This window comes from Pygocentrus nattereri, chromosome 21 (genome assembly GCF_015220715.1).
Source record: "Pygocentrus nattereri isolate fPygNat1 chromosome 21, fPygNat1.pri, whole genome shotgun sequence".
NCBI lineage: Eukaryota > Metazoa > Chordata > Actinopteri > Characiformes > Serrasalmidae > Pygocentrus > Pygocentrus nattereri.
The window spans coordinates 10,936,585-10,959,526 of record NC_051231.1 but is presented as its reverse complement, the minus strand read 5'-3'; the positions used below and the strand labels follow the sequence as shown (position 1 = coordinate 10,959,526).

Here is a 22,942-nt window from a genome sequence, read left to right as displayed (position 1 = left end):
AATAAATTCCATACTAAGAAACATCTAAATACGTTAATATAGTAGTCGTCATCAATTAGCATCTATAAATAATCTAAATGATTAAAGCCTAATTGTGTTGTTATAAAAACGTTAAGTTTAAGAGCATAAGCGTTATGTTTCAGAATAAACAAGACTGATTTGTAAGACTAAAGACTTGTACAACTTAAGGAAGCCAATTAGCTCAGCGTTGTTGTGACTCAGGCTCCACGTCTTTTATTATGTAATTCCCATCAGTTTAGTGAACGGTTGCTAAACTTGTTTTGACACGGAGCAGGAATCTGAAGCTAGAGACGTTTCCTGAAGTGTCCTTCTCTTTCACTTTTCATTCAGCGCGGCTTTAAACGACGACAGAAACTTCCAGTCACCCAATGCTCGAGCTGAACTGCTCGGTTTTTCTCTGAAGGTGCGTTTTTCTGTCTGTTTCTGCCTTTTTAGCTTAGAATAAACGACCAAACTGACGTTGGCTGCTTATTAGACAGCTTCTTCTTCGAATTACACCGCTCCACCTTAAATGGTGCAGCAGTTACGTTCTGGCGCCTCAACTGCTGCACCATTTAAGGTGGAGCGGTGTAATTCGAATAAGTTCATTTTAGCTTCGTCGGGAAATGATGCTAATAAAAACGCATAGACCCCACAGGGTTGTGTTCCTAAGGGAAAAGTCCTCTTAACTCCAGTGAAGTAAAGATAACTAGCAAAACAACTCGAGGAAGTAAACAGCCAGGACTGAGTTCCTTATAGAACAGCTGGGGAACCTCACATTAGCACCTCCAGCATCAGTCAGCAGAGGAACTTAAGTCTATACTAAGGCTGTTCTTCTCTTTCTGCTCTGGAATGAAAAGTGAAGCCAGTCACTGTAGAGGCTGAACCTTTAGAACAGAAATGCTTAAGATACACTCCTAAAAAGATGGTTCTTCAAGGGTTCTTCAGTAAAAGAAACTGTTCTGTTTAGAACCAAGAGTTCTCTATAGAACCATTTAACGCCTTAATGGTCCTTTGCATGGTGAAAAGGTCCTTTGTTGCTATATAGGACCATTTTCGTAAAGGTTCTACGCAGAACCTACACAGTAGGTAAAATGACTCACAAGAAAAATGGTTCTTAAAGAGTTCTTTAGATAAAGAATTTGTTCTGTTTAGAACCATTTTATGCATGAATGGTTCTTTGTGTAGTGAAATTGTTTGTTTCTCAGATTAATGGAGAAATGGTTGTATATGTTTCTGAATAGTTCTGAAAAGGGTTCTGTTATAGTTATGACGTCAAGCTTGTAACAACAGAAGGACCCTTTTGGTGCTGCTTAGAACTGATTTTAAAAAGGTTCTATACAGAACCATATACAGCAAATAAATCCGACAATTATTTTAGATGTAAACTTGAATAGTAATTGAGAAAAGGTTAAAAAAAAAGAAAAAAGAATGTGGTTCTTCAAGGGTTCTTTAGAAAAAGGAATGATTCTGTTTAGAACCATGAGTTCTCAATGGAATCATTCCATGCTTGAATGGTTCATTTCATGGTGAAAAGGTTCTTCTGTGTTATATGTGGTTCTATATAGCACCAAAAAGGGTTCTGCTCTAGCTATAATGTCACATGACTTTGAAAAGGTTCTATATAGAACCATGGGCATCACATTCTTCATCAGTCTCAAGAACCAGTTCACCATGAAAAAAACATTTATGGTATGGAAGGGTTCCATGTAAAATGCGTGGCTCTAAATAGAACAATTGTCTTTACTAAAGAACCCTTGAAGAACCTTCCTTTTAGGAGTGTAGTACAAGTGAGCTACTCACAAGTACAAATCCATTCCACTGATTTTTCAGAATTCCGTAATTAAACGGGAGTCATTCAGGGTGTGAATTGCTCTGTTCTGGAGAAACATCCTGAACAGGAATCATTCACAGTGGTGGTGATAGGAACCAGACGTCTGAAGAGTTTAAAGTAGGACTGAAAGCTGCTTCACAGAATAGTCTTCCATGAAATGGTTATGAATGCACTGCCTGGTGCCTGAGACATTGTTTTAGGACAGTTCAGAGAAGGTTTTGGCCTAAAGCACACTCTTAAAATCCATTCATGATGGCAGATGGTACATGCAGTCAAAATAGTCCCCAAAGAAAAACGTATTATTTTCTTATGTTCACCACTATTTTTAAATCCTTGTATAGCCTCGCTCCCTCCTACTTGCTTTAGCCATACTCTTCAGCACGCACTCTTCCCTCCTCTGACTCACAATCTGTAGCATACATTCAGTTAATATAGACGGTAATCATCTCAGAGATCAGATTGAAAAAATGGTGGCATCATCCTTTAACAGGGTGTACACTGTGTGTCCAAAAGTATCCAGACAGTGTTTGAGTGTCAAGTGTGTTGACATTGGAACTGCGTTTTCTGGAGTGATACCTTTTGGGACTGTTGGAGTGATCCAGCTTCAGTACCTGACCTCAAGAATGCTCTCGTAGCTAAATGCAATCACATTCTCACTGATTTCAAAAGAAATGCTGTCGACAAACTTTTGGACATGTAGTGGCTGAACAGCATGGGATTATTCTTTTATATAATAATAATAATAATAATAATAATAAAGATAATAATAATAACTTTATACAAAGAGCACTTTACATACTAGTGGCAGCTCAGAGTGCTTCACAGGCAGCTTAACAGTAATAGAGCAGATATGAGTATTAAATTAAAATCATATACAGCAAATAAAAAAGATAAATATTACGAAAGAGGTAGAGTTTGAAGTAAACACTAAATTAAAGTGATACCTTGTCAGACATTTCTTAAAAGTGAAAAGCAAGCTTGAGTGTCTACAAAAAGGTGGAACTGAGTTCCACAGTTGAGAAGCAGAATAACTTGCAGTCTCTTTGTGTTTTCTGCATTTTACAGAAGGTAGAAGAAGGTCACAGACGTTTTGCTGAAGGCCGGTATCTGCAGATCTAAGATCACGCGCTGGAACACAGGCAGACATTCTGTGAGGTGAGAAGGTGCTACGTCATTTAGAGCCTTAAAAGTAGTAGTAGAACTTGTTTTTGTTAGGATTCGTGCTGCAGCATCTCGTATGAGCTGCAGAGGACGGATAGTTTTCTTCAGTAAGAAGAGCATTACAGTGATCAACTCTGTTTGTAATCAGATTCAGTAGACTTCATTGTCATTTCAGCTCTATGCAAGTACACAGTGAACAACAAAACAACAACAAAACAACATTGCTTCAGGACCAACACAGGGACACAAGGGCAAAACAACACAATATACACAGTGCAGATTAAACAGTGCAATAAATACAAAACAGGACACAGACAGTCCAGGGTACTGAGAATATGTAGATTGTGCAAAGCAGGATGTAACATACAATGGCACATTAGCATCTAGCAGTCACTGAGGTAGAAACCAAAACAACACCTGTTTGGTTGGTACAGTATTCTTGCAGACGATATTATTAAACAAATAAAACGTGCAAAAATGCAAGAAGGCAGATATGAATAACACCCCTATCAGGCATAACATTATGTTTCTACGTTTCTATGTTTCTACGCTCGTTGTCAATTTTATCATCTCCACTTACTGTATAGGTGCACTTTGTAGTTCTACAGTTACAGAGTGTAGTCCATCTGTTTCTCTGATACTTTGTTAGCCCCCTTTTTGTCCTGTTCTTCAGTGATCAGGACCCAATGAACCCTCACAGAGGTACAATTTGGGTGGTGGATTATTCTCAGCACTGCGGTAACACTGACATGGTGGTGGTGTGTTAGTGTGTGTTGCGCTGGTCTGAGTGGATCAGACACAGCAGTGCTGCTGGAGATTTTAAACACCTCAGTGTCACTGCTGGACTGAGAACTGTCCACCAACCAAAAATATCCAGCCAATGGCGTCCTGTGACCGCTGATGAAGGACTAGAGGATGACCAACACAGACTGCAGCAGATGAGCTATCGTCTCTGACTTTACATCTACAGGTGGACTGACAAGGTAGGAGTGTCTAATAGAGTGAACAGTGAGTGGACACAGTGTTTAAACACTCCAGTAGCACTGCTGTGTCTGATCCACCCGCACCAGCACCACGTCAGTGTTACTGCAGTGCTGAGAATGACCCACCACCCAAATAGTGCCTCTGTGAGGGTCCATGGGGGTCCTGACCACTGAGGAACAGGGTAAAAGGAGCTAACAAAGTATCAGAGAAACAGATGGACTACAGTCTGTAATTGTGCACCTATATAAGTGGAGCTGATAAAATGGACAATGAGCGCAGAAACAAGGAGGTGGTCATAATGTTATGCCTGATCAGTGTATATTAAGTGAAGTTTTTCAGTGTGAAATGCAATAATTACATTTAATACAGTGTCACAGACATAGTCTGGAATTTCAGGAAGTGTGGGTGTCCGTCAGGTGAGGGCCCGAATGCTGCTTTACCAAAGCATGAAGAAGTTTCTCTGCATCGCTCTGAGACAGAAAAGGCCTAACTTCAGCGATATTTCCCAGATGATAAAAAGCTACTTTAGTGACTGTGTTTACATGCAGGATAAACAAAGCTCAAAGTCTAAGATCACACCCAGATTTCCTCCTTCAGATTCCTATATGAAGCAGAAGAGTCAAGCTTATCATAAAGCATCTTTATCGTTTTTTTAGTGAGCTTAGAGTTGAAATGTTCTTTAAATCAGTGTAATTAATGCAATGATGGATTAATTCTTCTTTTTTCTTGATTATTTTTTATTTTCAGATCCTGCCATGGCGGTGCCTTTTGACTCCGGCTGTGTTAAAAAAGGTACAGAGAAGAAGTCGTCGCTGTTTCATGTAATATAAGGATGTCCTCTGTTGTGTTAAAATGGAAATAAGCAGTGAAGTCAAAAATATTTTTCTGTTAAAGGAAAATTCCACCAATCTATATTTTCTTGTATTTTAAAATAAATTGTAAAGTCATTCGTAGTGGTTTGGTTTGAAAGAGTTCATTGGAGAGAAGCTTACTGATTTCCAGGAACCAGAGGTCACCAAGACTACAACACAAATATAGCCATTTTATGTACTATCCAAAACCACCAGTGAACCTACAAAAGTCTTTCTTCTGTAGTGTTTTTATATGTAATGTTGACAGTAGTAAAGTAGTGATAAATGTGTAAAAATACAATTTCTTTGGGGACTTTATTGCTTTAACATGGTCTGCCTATACCTATATACTGTATACTGTGCTGCATATATCATGGGGAAAAATCCTTCACACTCTGATAAAAGTCCCTTCCTCTGAACAGTTTTTCATTATTTAGTCTCACTGGTCCTGGAGGACTCCCTGAACATTTTACTGTTTTCCCTATTCCCAGTGCACCTGATCCAGCTGTTCCGCTAATTAACAAGCCCTTCCTATAACAGAGTTATAATAGGTGTGTTTTAGCAAGAAAACTTACAACTGTGCAGGACAGGGGGTCCTCCAAGACCAGGGTGGGACACCACTGTGTTAATGAGCCCACGTTGTGCAGAACAGGTTATTATTATTTTTTTAAATTAAGGACTTTAGTGAAGTCTGTAAACATTGCTAAAGTTTCAAACCATATCATTCACCCCCCCCGTTCATACAGTCCGTATATGGGAACCAGATTAAACAGACCGTTTTGAATTCACTGATTCTGTCATGCACCATTTTCATATATCCATAGCTTTTTTAGCCCCACCCATTCTTACTGAAGTTATAAGGAGTGTTTTGGCTTCAACTCCTTTTTGAATGAGACACGAATCAGCTTATCAGAACCGAACTCATTTACATACACTCTTAAAGGTACAGTAAGAAAAACAGTCCGTTTCATTTTAAGGGATGTAAAAATAAATTATTATGGATTTTGGGCATAAAAATACCAATTGTTGTAACTGGACTTCAGGGTCAAAATATAATATACAAGAAACATATTTGATATGGGCCTTTTAACTTACTTAAAATCTTAAGGCAACTAGGTTGTGAACTTTTCAAGGATGAAACTTTAAAAAAAATTTATAGTGTAGCAATAATGAAATGGATTTTACTTTCACTTGTGGTATTTCTAAATGCCCTGAAGACCACATTATAATGCGTCAACATCTGATCAGATTTGTATGATATCTCTTGTTATCTTCCAGCGGAGGATGCGGTCCAGCTGCTTACTGAGGCCGTCAATACAGGCAGTAAAGCAGAGGCAGTGAGACATCTAGAAGAGCTCCTTTCACTAAACGTGCCGGTATCTGTGCAGCTCAGTCCTGAGGCCTATTCTCAAGAGTCTTTTGGGTATGTTAACAAAAACAGCACTCACCTATGATTCCCTGTACACTGAGGAGAGATTGTGAGAGTTAAAGGGGAGTTCCACTCATTTCTAACAATTTTTAAACTTAATTCAATCGTTGATTCTGTTTCAGTCTCAATCAGAGTGATTTGGCATGAAATAGTTCATTGTAGAGAAACATACTCAGAGTGGTGATGATAAGAACCAGGGGTCATCCTGTCTACAACACAAACATAGCCATTTTATTTACCATCCAAAATCACCAGTGAACCTACACGTGTTTTTATATGTAATGATGATGGTAAAATAGTGGTAAATGCGAAAAAATCTATTTTCTTTATGTTCTGTTTTGCCGTACAATGTCCTGCATGTACCTCGGCACCATGAGTTCATTCATAACTTTTACATTTTAGGCAAAAATCTTTTCAAAGCTATCCTAAAAAATGTCTCAGACATCAGGCAATGTATTCCTAATCATCTCATGTAATGGGGAACGAGACTCTTTAGACGTCTGGTTCCTATGAACACCACTCTGCACAATTCTGTAGTTTCTCTATAAAGAAACATTCCACACCAAACCAGTCAGAATGGCTTTATTTACATATTAGGCATTTCATTACACAGAATGTGGAAAAATTGATGAATTCCCATTTAAATGACATAACCTGCTGTGTAACTGCAGGCTGAGAGTTGGGGTTGAGGACGCACTGTCTGATGTCAACATTCCTATCACAATGCTGGTAAATCCAGGCATGACAATCGCAGAGCTGAAAGAAAAGGTAAGCACGAGTACATTATGCGGTCATTTTATTTTCTTAATTTAATTGTACAAATAATTGATTATTATGTCTTTTCTTTACCTGTTCTTTCTTAAGTAGTTTTTTTTGGCTGAATAAAAAAAAAGACTCGCTCTCTTCTATTATAAAATACGATTTTAAAATATTGTGATTTTATGTTTTTGCTGTATCACCTGCTTGAGATATTTATTCCACATTTCTATAACCTAAGAATAAGTCAGCCAGTTTGCATTGTAGTCCATGTAGTTACTGAATAAAATTAAGCCATAGGGTGCATTAAAGTTAGGATTGCAAAATGAAGGGTTGCTTTGACCACCATTCTACCATCTCCACCATTTCCACTGAAGGTGCGTGAGATGTGGAGAAGATTGCTGACCCATAGGGGAAGTTTTAGAGGCCCTGGGTCTCATTCATGTCAGCAATACAATAAAATTTTCTTTTTGGGAAGTGAAAAGAGGTTTAGAACAGTGTTGTGTGTGTTTCACATTGTGTCATGTTGGAATACTCTGCTTCCTTTTTATTTAGCTTTTTTCAGGGTTATTTATTTATTTATTTCTTTGTTGATTTATTTATTTAGAAGTGCTCCATCATTTAGCAGGTTTCCCAATTACTTAAACAGAAAATCAAATGAAACTCTGCACACTTAAAACTATGGTTCTTCAAGTGCTTTAGTAAAGAAAATAGTTCTATATAGAACCATGAACACTCAAAGAACCCTTTGCATGATTAAAGGGTTCTTTGCATTATGAAGTGGTTCTTTAGATTGATGGAAAATGTGCTGTAGATACTATATAGAACCTTTTTTGAAAAAAAGTGTTCATGGTTGTATATGGAATTTTCTTTACTAAAGAAGCATTGAAGAACCATCATATTTAAGTGTGTAGACATTATTAAGGTAGGTTATGGAAACACTTTCATAAAGGACACAACAGTTTTCTGATCTACTGACCACTTCAGGCCCCAAGAAGGAGCACAGGCCAGATGGAAATGGTGCCTTGTTGAAGATTCATTTACACTACTGTGCCAGTCCAGATGGTCCCAGACCTTTTCACACACAATTTAAAAGCTCTACGTACATGTTGTCTCTTTAGAAAGATTTTCTTTCTGTCCAAGATATGTACAGTTAAAGCAGTGTTGTGGCCCCTTCTATACACTCCCAACCCAGTTTTTCCATTCACTTTTTTGTGTGGTTAAAATGTGTTGTGTCAGCTCTCCTTATCAGGAGCGGGTTGACTCTCTCAAGGTTGTTCAGATGTCATGCCACCAGCTGTTACTCCTCAGCATTCTGTTTCGAATGAATTTGGCACAAAATGCCATGATCCAAAGAAAAATGGCAAAGTATTTTTCGACCTCATACTTACATAAGACAAAGTGTTTTACGTGTACTCAACTTTCCCAATGAGGCAAGTGGACTGAGAGTCTAAATGTCCAGCAATTAATGAGCAATGTCTCAAATTTTTAAAGAATGTCTTTTTCAGGCATAAATACAAATGAAATAAATTGTTTATTTAGAGCAGTCTCAAACCCACCCACTAAAAGGGCCATATTAAATAAATCTCAGCAAATCTGTGTTTTTATTTTAATGTTACTTTACATTTTGCCGTGACCCAAACGCATCAAAATATGCCAAAACTGCATCAGCAGAATAGGCACTGAATACTTACTGAATACTTGAGTGAACTGAATAAAATTAGCATAATTATTGTATTATTCTAGATTTTATTCTTATTTTTTTAACTGCTTGTTTGCTTGAACTAGACACCAGGAATCTTTTCTTTTTGTGTAACTGCTGGCCAATAGGTTGTTGTTAAGGGAAGGGGGTCAGAAAGCACACTATGTTGCAGTGCATCCTGGGAATTGTAGTGCATCTCAGGCTAATAAGAATAGAAAATTAAAATAATTTAGTTGGCCAAATAGTGTCATGACCCGTGGGCCTTGCGTTTGACACATGAGATTTAGAGCAATTTTTATTAAAATTAACATTTTTTTAATTTATTATTTTATTTGTGTGTGTGTGTGTGTGTGTGTGTGTGTGTGTGTGTATGTATATATATATATATATATATATATATATATATATATATATATATATATATATATATATATACTCTCTTGCTCATTCCTTATGCCTTAACAAGTCATGGCTTTGACTTAACTATCTCATTCACATGCCTTACTAAGCTCTCTAACCTGTAACTATGCCCTCCTAATATAGAATTCTTGCTACGTCACTGGTATAAAGAACCTTTCAGAACAGTGACATTTAAAGAACCACCGTCATGATGTGAAAGTTCTACTTCTACATTAGTTAAAGCTTTTTCTTCCCCAGAACCTCATATCCAAGCCTGGAGCCAGGTTCACCTAAAAATATGTCCAGCCACTATGTGTATACTGAGCTGCTGTACAGATTTTTAGATGAACCTAGTGGATGAGCTGTGATGGTTAAGACAAACAATTCCCTTGGTTTCTCCGTGTGGTGTACTGAGAACTTCCTTATGAGGTTTCATTGATTGTGGATTAGTTTCTCTTGTAAACTTGCTCTGTTTTGTGTTGGAGATGTGTCATGTAACTTCGCAGCTTTACCAGGCAGGTCAAACTGCATTCCTCTTCTCTCTGCTTTAACTCCCAGCTTAGCAATTCTAAAGAGAATCGGGTGGTTGAAAAAGTGACATTCCAGGACTCAAATCTGACACTGGTGCTTTAGTGGTGTATATAGAGTGAAAACTGTGAACGTGAATGTGGAAAAATTAAAAATGAACCCTCCTTAGACCTCATGGAATATTTTGTTTACTGCACTGTGTTACCATATTTTTTTGTGTGTGTGTGTGACTACAGATTAGACTACTGCTAGTCATTTTTAAGTCTTTTGAGAAAGTGAAGACTGTATTTGTAAGATGGTATTGTAACGTTGGGGAGCGAGGAGGCGGACACATATGCGGAGATAAGCAACTTTTATTAAGGGCAAATCCAGGGTCATGGTCAAAGGTTCAAAAAACCAACACGGAGAGATTTCGGTTCAGACATGACAAAAGAAACACAATCAAACAACACCAACAAACAATCAGAACATCAATCATCTAACATCAAACATATCAAACATACACCCAAACATCTCAAACAAAAACCAACCAAAACTAGGGGCAAACACAGGGCTTAAATACAAACAGGGATAACGAGGGATAAATAGACGCAGGTGAGAAACACAGGTAGCAAGCAAGCAAGCAAAATTTATTTATATAGCGCTTTTTACAACAGATGTTGTCACAAAGCAGCTTTACAAAACAATCAGTATTACAGAGAGAAGAGAAAAGAAAAGAAAGAAAATCCGGGTCCGAGCCCCCATGAGCAAGCCAGCGGCGACGGTTGCAAGGAAAAACTCCCTAAAAGAGGAAGAAACCTTGAGAGGAACCAAGATTCATAAGGGGAACCCATCCTCCTAAGGTCGACACCGGATAGCAAACATTAATAGTATGAAGTATTATAGTAAAGTGGGAAAAGAAAAGATCTGAGAGTGAGGATTGCACAGCACTGTAAAGCAAGAAGTTCAGGTGGGAACAATCAGAGGTTGAAGTCACAAAACAAGGGGGCCAGAATGGGAAGAAATCAAAACAAAAGCACATGACAGGACTAAAAGGTAAACAAGCACATGAGGAGACTGGGAAGGGCCTATCATGACGGGTATCAACACCTGTATCAAATCACATGCTTTCCTGCTGCAGCCTGCACTTCTTTTTCACCCACACATTAAAATCATCTAAAATCATCTGAGTGTTTTGGTATCGTTCAGTATTTATGCACAACAACTTCAAGAAGAAAACTGAAACACAGTTTGTGAGAGGTTACTTTGTCATAAATGGATCCACTTTAGATGCTATGAGTTTTATTTATAGTGGTAATTAGCTGTTGCCATAAGGGGCAACAGCATGCGACTGTGGATGTGCAGTCTGCTCTCCATACAATGGGAGTGCCTGTATATAAACACAGTGTCACTGGACATTGCCATCTCTACTTCATCCTTTTTATATTCCAAGTTGATGAATTTATCAGTATAATAACTACTTTTTTTCATTCCTGGATGATGATTGTGGCAGTTTTTATGACTTTGTCACTCATAAAAAGTTATTGTTGGACATACAGTCTCTTTTCGTGGTAAGAGAAACAACTCTTTGTTTGTTTTTGTGATTTTTTCCTTTGACATTGAAACAAGAAAATCAGAAGTGCAGACTCGAACCAGTCTATACTAAATGTAAATCAATCATAAATGTAATTATATGTGTAACCATGTAGTTAATTATGCAATTGCAATTATATTTAACTAATTGCATAATGCAAATAGACAAAAATGTAATAATAATAACCCTGTAATAATCAATAACCCTAGGCCTCTAATGTTTAACATCAGTGTCTTTGTTTATAACGTTACAGTGTAGTTTGTTTCTTTACAGATAAATCATGACTACGGCTTCCATCCGTCTCTGCAGTGTTGGGTTATCGGGAGACGTCTCGCTCAGGACACAGACACGCTGTTCAGTCACAGTGTGACGGAGGACAATAACCAGGCCTTCCTCTACATCAGATCCGCCCAGGCTGCCAGTTTCAGCCATGAGAAGCAGAAGCAGGAGGAGAAGGACAGGCGGATAGGAGGTAGGAAACCCTCTCCAATTGTTTTTCTCCATTTATATACAGCACTGTGCTAAAGTCTCACATGTCCAGACTTCTGTTTCAGTCTCCTATGACTTAGCAATACCTCTTGCCTGACTGGTGACATCCCTTCTTAATAAAAATAAAGCGTGGACACAAATTACTAAGGCTTGGGGTCAGTTAGTTAAGTCTTGGCCAGAATCTAGTAAATTGTAATAGATAATAGATAAAGATAATTAAGTTGTGGCCACAACTTAATAAAGTGTGGGAGCGAGATAATTGTGACAGTTATGTCATAATAAATTAGAAAAGAATAAAGAAGAAGAAAAAAATAAAGTAGCGATAGTTAATTTGTGACAACAAGTTAGTATAGAGTGGGAACAACATAATAAAGGTGTTATAGTTTGTGTGTGGCCATGTCTTAGTTCGCCATGGGTATGAGATCATGAAGTTGTGGTAATTACATTGTGGCCACAATTTAGTAAAGTGTGGCGCATAAATTAAATAATTCCCATGCCTTACTAAGTGGTGTCCATGATTTAAGTATCTCCTTCCCACACCTTACTAAGTTGTGGTTTTGACTTAACTGTCTCATTCCCATGCCTTACTAAGTTGTTGTTCTGACTTAACTATTTTATTCCCATACCTTACTAAGGTATGGCTCAGACTTAACTGTCTTATTCCCATGCCTTACTATATTCTGGCTCTGACTTAATGATTTCATTTCCACACTTTACTAAGTTTTGCCTCTGACTTATCTAAGTTGTGGCCATGCATTAAGATGCCATTTCCATGTCTTAGTAAACTGTGGCCATGACTCCTTAAGTAGAAATGTCACTGGCAGGGCTCTGTAGAATTCCATATAGCTTCTGAATAATAAGTCTTAGAATGTTGTAAACCCAGGATTTTGAATGGGGCTGAAAGTATTTATTTGGGGAATACGTGTGTTTTTGCTTGTAAAAGCATTGTAAAAAACATAAATACAGTAAAAAGTAACACAAATGCTTTAAAAAAGGTATTGATAGTTTGTGAAACGATTAGTCTGGACACTCAGCCATTTCATGTTGAATTCTATCAGCAGCACAACTGATTTATTTGAGTGAGCGATTGATTAGATTAGATAACTAGATAAACTGAGCGAGGGATGGTAACTACGAACACTGGACCTCCGCTAGGAGAGCTTTGGAAATGGATAAGCTAACGCACCACAATTTAAATTTTATTACTGTTCATTTGTATTTATTTTGCTGTTTTTTTCACTTACTGCCCAGATAAAGCAGTCGCCTTCTGCACAATGCTGTACTTTACTTTCATTATCTGTAGTGTAATATGTAGCTTGATAAATGATGACCTTGAACTGGATTAGAACGCCATTCCACTGTTGCTCAATTGCCTAAATCAGCTGTCAATAAAACCAGTGTAGAGCAAAATGGTTGACTGACTTGCTTTTATTGCTGTCTGAAGGTATAATTGAGAACATTGAGATATTCACCCTGCAAGCCAGAGGCACAGAGGAGCTAGGAGCGAGAAGGAAACAACCTCCATTCCTTCCTAAACCTAGATGTCCCTCACCAGTTCAACCTAAGCCGGTAAAGCGTGATATGTTGGCAAAGGTGGTGTTATATAGATTGTTATGGCCACATTGCTGCAAACACAAAGCAGGCCATGCCAGACAAGAACACAATAAAGAGACATACTTCATTGTATCTTATTTATTATCACTTGTTCATCAGTAAGTTGTTACTTTGTATCAATAGTGTTTGTATCTTTGTCATCTGAATTATTTGAATGGGTTTGTGCTGTAGGTTGGCTGGGCGTGCGTGCAGTGCACCTACATGAACAAACCCACTCGGCCAGGGTGTGAAATGTGTAGTGCGGATAGGCCCCCAAACTACAAAATACCAGATTTGTACCAACCAGATGATGAAGAGATCCAGAGACTTCAGCAAGAGCAGCTGGCTAGTTTACAGTATGAACAGGTAAGCTGGATACTACGTACAGAACATTTTCTAACAGTAAAGATTTCACAATCAGGCTTCTTATTAAAAAAATGGTACTGTATGCTACATATAGGTTTTACAGTACAATACATTACATATATATTTTACAGATATGTAACACACAGTGCTGTGAAATAGTCACAAACCAGTCTTTCATTTATTTCTTGTCAGAACAGCCATTACATACAGGCTATGCATTTTTCAGTTTAAGGAAAAAAGCAGGAAACATACATATACAACAGAAAATAATGCAAAAGACTCGACAACTAAGTCAAATATTTTAGTATTCAGTATTGTCTGTCTACTTTTGACCTTTAGTACAGTTCCATTCTTTTTGGGGTTAATTACCTTCATGAATATTTTTCAGACCTGCATAGTTCAGTCTTAGAAGTTGGTTGCATCTTTGGTTTCTCATCGTCAAAGTAATCCTAACAAACTTAGACTGATCAGGGCATAAAACCTTACTCCACATCTCAGATGTCCAGTTTCGGAGTTCTAGTGCAAGTTTTCTTTTTTCAGTAACTGCTTCTTGACGTCTACACATCCTTTCAGACCCATAGCGCTGACTTGTCTTCTCACAGTGGAAGGATGGACAGAAACAACTGTGGATGTTTTCAGAACTGAAGCAGCTTGATTTTCTCCTCTCTCTCAGAGATGAAAGCTTTTAGTGCTGTTTATCTGATGGGGGCAGTGTTTGTATCTACCAGGTCTTCCAGGTGGTTGTTAGGGGTCCCACTTTCTCTGCAGCTTTTAATTCATTTTGTACTCCAGTTGTTTTTCTTTTATTTTACTTTGACTTTCTCCTTCCTAATGCAATGGGACTATTTTATATTTCATCTCCTCAGAAATATCAACTTTTGCCATGTTACCTGCTTGTAAGAAAGAAATTTGTAAGGCAGCTATGGTGTATTTGGGTTGTAGCTTATGTAAATGTTAGTGTCTTTTTGAAGGTGAACATAATATCAATGAGATCTTTGCGAACACCTTCTCAAGTTTAGGAACTGGTTGGTTTTAAGATTGAAGGAATGGAAGCGTGAAAGTGGTAGTAAGATGCAGAAAAGTAGAGTGAGCAAACTAAGTACTGACAGGCTTGATATTATATTAGTGTTGGAGACTAATCTAATTTTCAGTGTTCTATATTATATATTGTCACTGTCACAGAACTGTTTATCTTCAGATACCAGAGGAAGCAAAAATGTTAGTAGCTTTTAATATATGTTAATGTAGCACTTTTATTTCAGATGATTTTGGACTATTTCTGTTGGTCCATTTTATCATAAAATGTTCGCAAAGTGAAAAGGACAGCTGCTGTCCTCAAACAAAGTAGAACATTAAAAACAAAATACAATGGAGATGTATAGTTTTAATACCATACTGATAAACAGCACTGTTCAGTCATTTTCTATGACAAAAAGACTATACAGATTTGTGGTGTGGTGTATATTTACATGTTGTACTACATAATGTAGTGCACATTAGAGCACAAATGAGCTGTACATAAGAAATACAATATAAGTACAGTAATCAACTATTTAGACATACAGTAAAGTACTGTAAATTAATTTATTAGAAACCTCAACACTGTACTTCAACTGACTTTATGAACCTATGTGTACAATTACAGCCTATAGTTCATCTGTTGTCAGCACCCATCTACCCCACTCAACACTGGTCAGTTTCTGACCACAGGACATCAGTTGTCCAGATATTGTTCGGGTGGTGGATCAGGTCATTGTCAGTGCTAGGTTGAGAGCGGCAAACCACCAGAATTCTTCCTCAATATACAAACTTGATTCAATTTGTTGGCTAATTAGAAAAACCCTTTGCTGCACTGTGTAGCTGTATTCGGAATGCTAGAAGAGGGTGAACTTATCTCAGCAGGCCTGTTGCCCCTCCAGGACTAGGGTTTGACACCCCTGGGGTAGATGATTCAAAGACAAACTGTGCTTGGCAACAGATGGGCCTCAATTTGTGCATGAAGTTTGATCTACAAGCTAGGCAGCTGCCTGAGGAATGTATTTATGTGTAATAAATTTGTCATAATGCGTCAGACTGCTCTTCATGTGCAGTTGAAACACTCATTATCTCTGTTCATAATTATGTTTGATTCAGTCCGTTATCGAAGAACGGGAGAAGAACTTTTGCAATCTGCTGGAGACCGATGCTCATGACCTTGTGAGCAACACGGAGGAGCTGGACTGCACAATCTGCTATTGCACAGTAATGCCAGGGGAGGGCGCCACACTCCGAGAATGCCTCCACAGCTTTTGCAGGTACTGTTTGATGAAGAATAATTACACCAGAGAAAGGCTGGAGGGAGCCCGGCACTTTCTATTCATCCCATTTTACCACAACATCACTGCAGAATGGGGCTGAATGGAACAATCGACTAAAAACGATCATTAAAGGGCTCATACGTTACATTTTTCTTGTAGTTAATTTTTTCTCCTTATGCGTTAGAATTAAACAGGCTAATTTTCTTGCTGTGCTTTAGAATTGATATTAATGAGTTCTGTTATGATTGGTTGTCCTGTGTTGTGCCGCATTCAGAAAAGACTCAGAGCTGTAATATTCCCAAGAACTTCATTATAAATAAGCAGAGCTTACCTGCTGTAAGCTAAAAAGGTAGATTTGTGTAATTCAGTTGGTTCTTGTGACATCACAGAAACAATTGCAGGATAGTTTCCGTATGTGGACTGAATGGACTGGGTAGCAAATGGTACATTTTGAGATGCTGACAGTTTTAACATATAACCTCAAGCTCTTTTTTTGAAAAAGTAAGGGAGTTCTATAATAATATAATTTTCTATAATATGGGCCTAGTCAAAATGAATAACTTCTAGTATATTTCTCATCTACAGAAAATAGATTTTGGGTGCTAGCAAAAGCATTAAAAAGCAATGCTGAAATAAAAATGAGCCATTTACAGATACAATTTTGCATAAAAGCACCATGGGTTCCCATTCATTTTGAAATCTTGACGATTCTTAAGTGGAAACAATAAATGCAGCTCAAAATGTGTTTTTTCCTTGTTTTCTAATCAGAGAATGTCTGAAACAAACCATTGTGAACTGTATGGATGCAGAAGTAAAGTGTCCTTACTTAGATGATGCGTATTCCTGCGCCTGCATGCTTCAGGACCGAGAGATTAAAACAGTAAGACCCTCTTCTAACAGTTTTACATTGAAATGGTGACCAAACAGTTGTATTTTTTTGAAGTACTTTTGTCCACTGAAACTCCTTCAGGGCTGTCAGTGAATTGCTTTTTAGTCTGAGAGGTTTAAAGTTAGTAATGTCATTTTGCTGTATTGTTTAAAATGTTATTATAGACAGGTTTGGGTCTTTTTTTGTTTGATTTGATGTAATGGAAAAAGAAAAACATGTTGCAGGCAAAAAAAAAGGATGTTTTTTTCTTTCTGCAAAACAAAACTGTATAGACAGCAATAGTTTTTCATTAGGGATGTAACAGCACAGCAAATCACATAGTTGTGACTCAAATTGCAGTGTAACTTATAGGTATGTTATGACTAGCATGTTAGCTTGTGTCTAGCATGTTAGCTTGTTAGCTTGTGTCTAACGTGTTAACTTGGGGCTAAAATATTAACTTGTAGCTGGAGCATTAGATCAGGATTGGATCATTATGAAGAACAACCTTTGTTTAGTATATTGCACATGCAATGCTGTAATGAACTGAAAACTGAAACATTAACTTATTAGGCACATTTTTAGGCACTCACCATTTTTGCTGTAATGAGACACCAGAGCATTGTGTTTAATGAAATAAATCATCACATCCCTCTTTTTCCTTAGATTCATCAAAAATAAAATATCTCCTACTGGTTCATCTGGGACATTGGTCGACCTTAAATGCCGATCCACCTTAAATGAAGCAGCAGTTGCATTCTGGCAACTGTAAAGACACTTGAACATATCTGCTGCTTCATTTAAGGTGGACTGAGAAATTTGAAGAAGAACATTATTCAGAGAAATTATTCAACATTATTCAAGAAATTCAACCAGTGAAGGACCATATCAGAATAAAAAGCCAAAATTGTGTGATACCGTGGCATAAATGTCTGGGCATACTGCCAGAAATAGTTTCTAAGTAAATAATTCCTTTAATTTCCCTCTTAAAGCTTCTGACACAGGAGGAATACCAGAAATTCTTGGAACTGAGGCTGAGCATCGCAGAATCTCGCAGTGAGAACAGCTACCACTGCAAGACCCCAGACTGTGCTGGCTGGTGCATCTTTGAGGATGATGTCAACGAGTTCACCTGTGACATCTGCAATGAGACAAACTGCCTCCTCTGCAAGGTGACCTGGAAACCCCAACCATCTCCTTATTAAAAAAAAAAGATGTTTTTCAGCATCGATTCCCTCTCATACTAACACTGCTGATAATGAATCATAGTCTGAATGTGTTCATGAAAAACGAGATCTGCTAATTTGCTCTTAAATATTGAAAGATAATTTTAGGTTAAAGTGAAAATTTGCATCTTACCCCAAACGTAGTTGATAAACTGAGATGTGTTTAGTGTCTGAAGTTTTAGATTTGTACTGGAGCTACGAGGCTAATTGAGCTGATATAATGGAGCTGATATCAAATGGAAGCTCCTGCATGTCTAAATCCTCATGCTGTGTCAAGTAATCTCTGGTAGTCTTGATTATGCAGAAATGCATACAAAATTAAGACTGCACGATAGCTGCTAATCCTGTTGTGAATTACTTTTGTCCATTTTGGCGGATTCACTGCATTCGGGTTAAAGAAAAATATGTATTTTTTACTGAACTTTGATTTTTTTACTGAACTTGTGCTTCATGAACGGGCTTTGTTTTACTTCTCTAGGCCATTCATAAAGGAATGAACTGTAAAGAGTACCAAGACGACCTTCGCGTCAGAGCAGAGAACGACACTGCAGCCAGAAAGACCACAGAGATGCTTGAGGTTAGTAAGCTGACATGTCCATAATCAGTAATCATAATCCATAGTTTCCTCTGCCCATTTTTTGTAATAAATAATTACATCATTAACCCCTGTACGATCAGAGTATGACCACCAAACAAACATACAAACAAAGAATTGTTTGGCCAGTGTGCCATGTTTGATTGTTCTGTCCCCATTGAATCATCATTGCAGAATCATCTCATCTGTTCACTTAGACTTCACATAGAAAAACGGAAAAATATTTATTCAGGAGTTTGAAGGAAATACGATCATCCCTTTTAGAGAACATACAGGCCTTAAAATAGATTTTTGACAAAATCATTTTGAGAACTGACTGAAGTAATGCACAGTCTGGCAATAATAAAAAGATCTTTAAATGAACCTGCTGTGGCAGTTTATGAACATAAAGTCAAAATCAGGGATCAGTTAATATTTCAGCTCAGTTCAGTCACTTTGCAAGCAGGTAAACTCAATATTTAAGATGCAGTGCAGAACCAAACAGGCCAAACTTTCAAATTCATAGCTGAAAAACTAACTGGAGCACGCTTTGAAAGGTTGCATGGCTGCAATAATAAAATTGAAGTTTTTATTTACATTTCTTAAATCGAAATCCATGATGTGATTGGACAGGCCTTAGGTGAGTAAGTATGGAATGATGCTATGTTGATGTCCTGATTGCTGTTTTACATTTATCTCCTTGTAAATAGCTGTAAAAGCTAAGGTTCGCTGGCTGAAACTAATAGCATATATGCTAGCAGATACCCTCCCATAACCCCCCATGATCATACATGAACAGTTATGCCTCAGGTGGCATAATACTTAACCAGCTGTGCCTGCCGTCTTCTCCAGATGCTGCTGCAGAACGGAGAAGCCATGTACTGCCCTAAATGCAAGGTGATTGTGCAGAAGAAAGATGGCTGCGACTGGATTTGCTGCCTCATGTGCAAGACAGAGATCTGCTGGGTGACCAAACAGGCTAGATGGGGGCCTCAGGTAATTAGACGTCAACACTGATAACTTTGCTCATGTCATTTTTGTTGAAGCGTTATAGCCTATCCAGACCACTTCACACATCAGCAACAGACTTATTGGAAACTCCTAGGATCTCTTGACAGCTCTGTTGGAAGATCACTTTATTATACAGCACCAGAGGATGTTAGGAATGCATACTTGATAGGTTTTTTACAATCCAGATAAAACAATAAACTGTTATGCTCGCCTATGTCTAGAAATATCTCCTGTTTGTGTAGCTCTTGGTGAACTAGATGAAAGTGAAAAGTGGTGAAGATGTATTATTATGGTTGTAGTTTTAGCTTAGTTGACTTGCTTAGAAATGCCTTAGAAAGTATGCAAATTTTGTGTTTGTTGCTCTTTATTATTACCCATTACATCCAATTTACTTCACAGATCTTATTGTGAGTTGATGTGAACCTCTTCTCTCTCCTCAGGGTCAAGGAGACACATCAGGTGGCTGCAGGTGTCGCGTCAATGGAGCTCTCTGTCATCCAAAGTGTCAAAACTGTCATTGATCTCTGTCTCCTCTCCTACCATCTCACACCATATCTAACACTGTGGTAATATGGGTGGAAAGCAGTCCTACGACTAGCAGAGTGAAGTAATCGTTTGAATTGTGAATCACTGGTGGGTGCATGATCACAGCCTTCGTAATCTTCATAACACATAGTTTACAAACAAGAATAGAGACCAAATTTTGCTTAGATACATCGATGACCAAACTGTTTATTGGATATATTGATGGCCAGAGTGGGTCTGTTGTCAACATTATAGCACTAATTAGGCTGGCTTTACATGGTGAAAATTTCATGCTACTAGTTACCTCCAGTGTAATTCCTGTGCAATATGCAAGTTTGCACTCAGCTTTAATGAGCAGCCAGATTATCAGCTGTTTTTTTGTTGAGGCATCATATCATTTTCACTGTACAGTTTTCCAGAAGGTCTAACTCTCATATTTTTCAGCTGTCGTTACCAACTAAATCTGTATTAGAATAATAAATGGTGTCACAAGCAGCTGTTTAAACAGCTGTCAATGTTAGTTGGCTAGTTACCCAGCTGTTTATAGAAACTTTATTTTTGAAAAACTTTTTTTTTTCTTTTTTTTTCTTTCTTTTTTTGTAGTTATGGCTCAGGAAACTGTCAAAATCAAAAAAAGTACCAACCATATCTCCTTATTTAACTGCCCAATAAACCATCTTTGTTTTAGTTTCTTTTTCATTAGCTGTTTTCAGTGAGTCGCTTTACATTATGCAGCCTCAAGTGCTGTTAATTTCATCTAGGTTTCAAGAAACTAAAGTCTTAAAGTTTCACTGTGCAAAGCCAGAGTTCTCACAGGTCCAGATAATAGAGTTTTTCTTTATGCTTTTACTTAAGATGACAAAAAAAGACAACCAGCTGACACAATCATCCAAAAGTTTGGAAATACTTATTTATCACATGAATAAACTGTAAAATATTGATTCTTTTATCATAAACTAGATACAAAAATACATTTTGAATGTTTCGTATTTGAAGCTGGGAAAAACGAAGTTATAAAATGCTTTTTTGTCAAGTTATTGTCAATCAGAGTCATTCATCAACCAAAGATGAATTTTTTTTCTTAAAATCCACTTGCACAGTTTTTACGAAGATTCTGACATTTGGCCGTGTTTTCTTATTTGGGATTTGTTTTTAGGTAAGAACAGAATATACACGCACTCCAGAGCACAAAGGTGCAAAGTTCTGCGGTTTAAGAGCACGTCCTGAATCTGCCATAGGCCTTTTCTTAGAACCATTCTCAGGAAAGTAGCCAGCCAGTTGACACAATCATCCAAAAGTTTGGAAATGTATCAATGTGAATCATATGAATTATAAATTGTGAAATATAGATTGGTGAATAAGGGACTTTAAAATGGTAGTGTACATTACATTGACACCCAGAAGCACTAATATGGCTTATAATGAGCAAATGCTTGTAGACAATATCTGCAGTGTTAAATACAGTATTGTGTAAAAAATATTTACACCCTTCCATGTTTTCACCATTACTGCATATTTGTCACAGTGAACGCTCAACTCAAAACACATTTGTTAACTGTCCAATTTATTTATGGAGCAAACTTACCTGACATATCAGTCATCCATATGAAAAAGTAATTTCCTCCTTAAAATCAGTAGCTGCTTTGCCACCTTTAGCAGCAACGACTCCAACTAACATTTCATAGAAAACACCATGATACCATGTTTGATTGCTGGTGCAATGATCCTATTGAAAAATGCAGAACTTGCATTAAAGTCTCATCTGTCCATACAACAGTATCTCAAACATTGTCTAGGTGCTTTCTTGCAATTTGTTTTGGTTAGCAGTGTTTTGTGCCTTGCTGCTTGTCCATGAGCCCATCATGAGCATTGACTTCACCTGACGGCTTTTTTAAGTCATAACCAGGTGGGGTAAAGCTCCTGTGGCGACCATGTTGGTTTGATAGCAAACTTCAATATGAGTGAGGTTTACATTTAAAAGGGCTGACTGGATTCAAGCCTGGCTGTGCTGAATCTCATTATCAATTAAATTTAGTTAATTTGATGCTCGAGTATCTAAGGGGGCACTTTTTCATCCAGGTTGCATGGTGGATATCTTTGCTCCTTAAAAAAAATTAAATAGTAATTTTCAACTGTATTTTGTGTTTGATTCTCTCATTGATTAGGTTCTCTTTGTCTGATCTTAATGGTTGTGAGTTTAATACTTCTGTTAAACGCCACTGATTCCAAAATCAACGACTAGGTCTGGATTCAGGATCCAGATTTAAATACGTCTCATGTCGAGATTCATCAGCCATAATGTAGATTATGGAAAAAGGACTTGATTAACAGTAACTGATGACCGAACTGGAGCTGGAAAAGTTGATCTTAAGGCTGTGGTTTTTTGTTGTTGTTTAATAAATGCACCTCTGCACCTAAATATTTAAGCTTTAAAACTGTTATTATTCAAAAATCTAAATTAATCAAATGTATTTGTATATTTCACTGATAAAATATACCTTTAGTAAAATGAATAAAAAAGAAACAAAAGCAGAATGTTTAAAATTTATTTGAACTCAAAAAGAAGGCAGTTAAAATTGTACAAGGGGGAGCGATTCTTCATGTATGTCACTCAGTTTACTTTAAAAGGCAAATTTTAAAGGGGCATTGTGGGCAAAATACAAAAGTGACCATAGCTACATCTGTTTCTGCTGTAAACATGCCAGAGGTTGGGGGTTGGTGTCATGAATTCTGTGAAAAAAGGGACTAAGCGATGCAATGCAGAGCTATTTTTTCC

General features: G+C 37.5%; 1 protein-coding gene across 2 annotated transcripts; it reads left to right on the top strand.

The window, feature by feature from the left end:
* Positions 1–260: 260 nt before the first annotated feature.
* On the top strand, positions 261–22,587 carry rbck1 (RanBP-type and C3HC4-type zinc finger containing 1). Of its 2 annotated transcripts, none has more exons than XM_017704820.1 (14): positions 261–424; positions 2,900–2,989; positions 4,727–4,771; positions 6,109–6,253; positions 6,931–7,027; positions 11,527–11,689; positions 13,151–13,275; positions 13,492–13,665; positions 15,799–15,959; positions 16,731–16,842; positions 17,823–18,002; positions 18,535–18,633; positions 19,483–19,626; positions 20,082–22,587. In XM_017704820.1, exons 3-14 carry the CDS (start codon positions 4,735–4,737, stop codon positions 20,160–20,162), a joined length of 1,518 nt encoding a protein of 505 aa, XP_017560309.1. In that variant the 5' UTR covers positions 261–424; positions 2,900–2,989; positions 4,727–4,734; the 3' UTR covers positions 20,163–22,587. The 2 variants fall into 2 exon arrangements, with proteins under 2 accessions (XP_017560309.1, XP_017560308.1); XM_017704819.1 differs by having other exon boundaries at positions 11,491–11,689.
* The last annotated feature ends 355 nt before the right edge of the window (positions 22,588–22,942 follow it).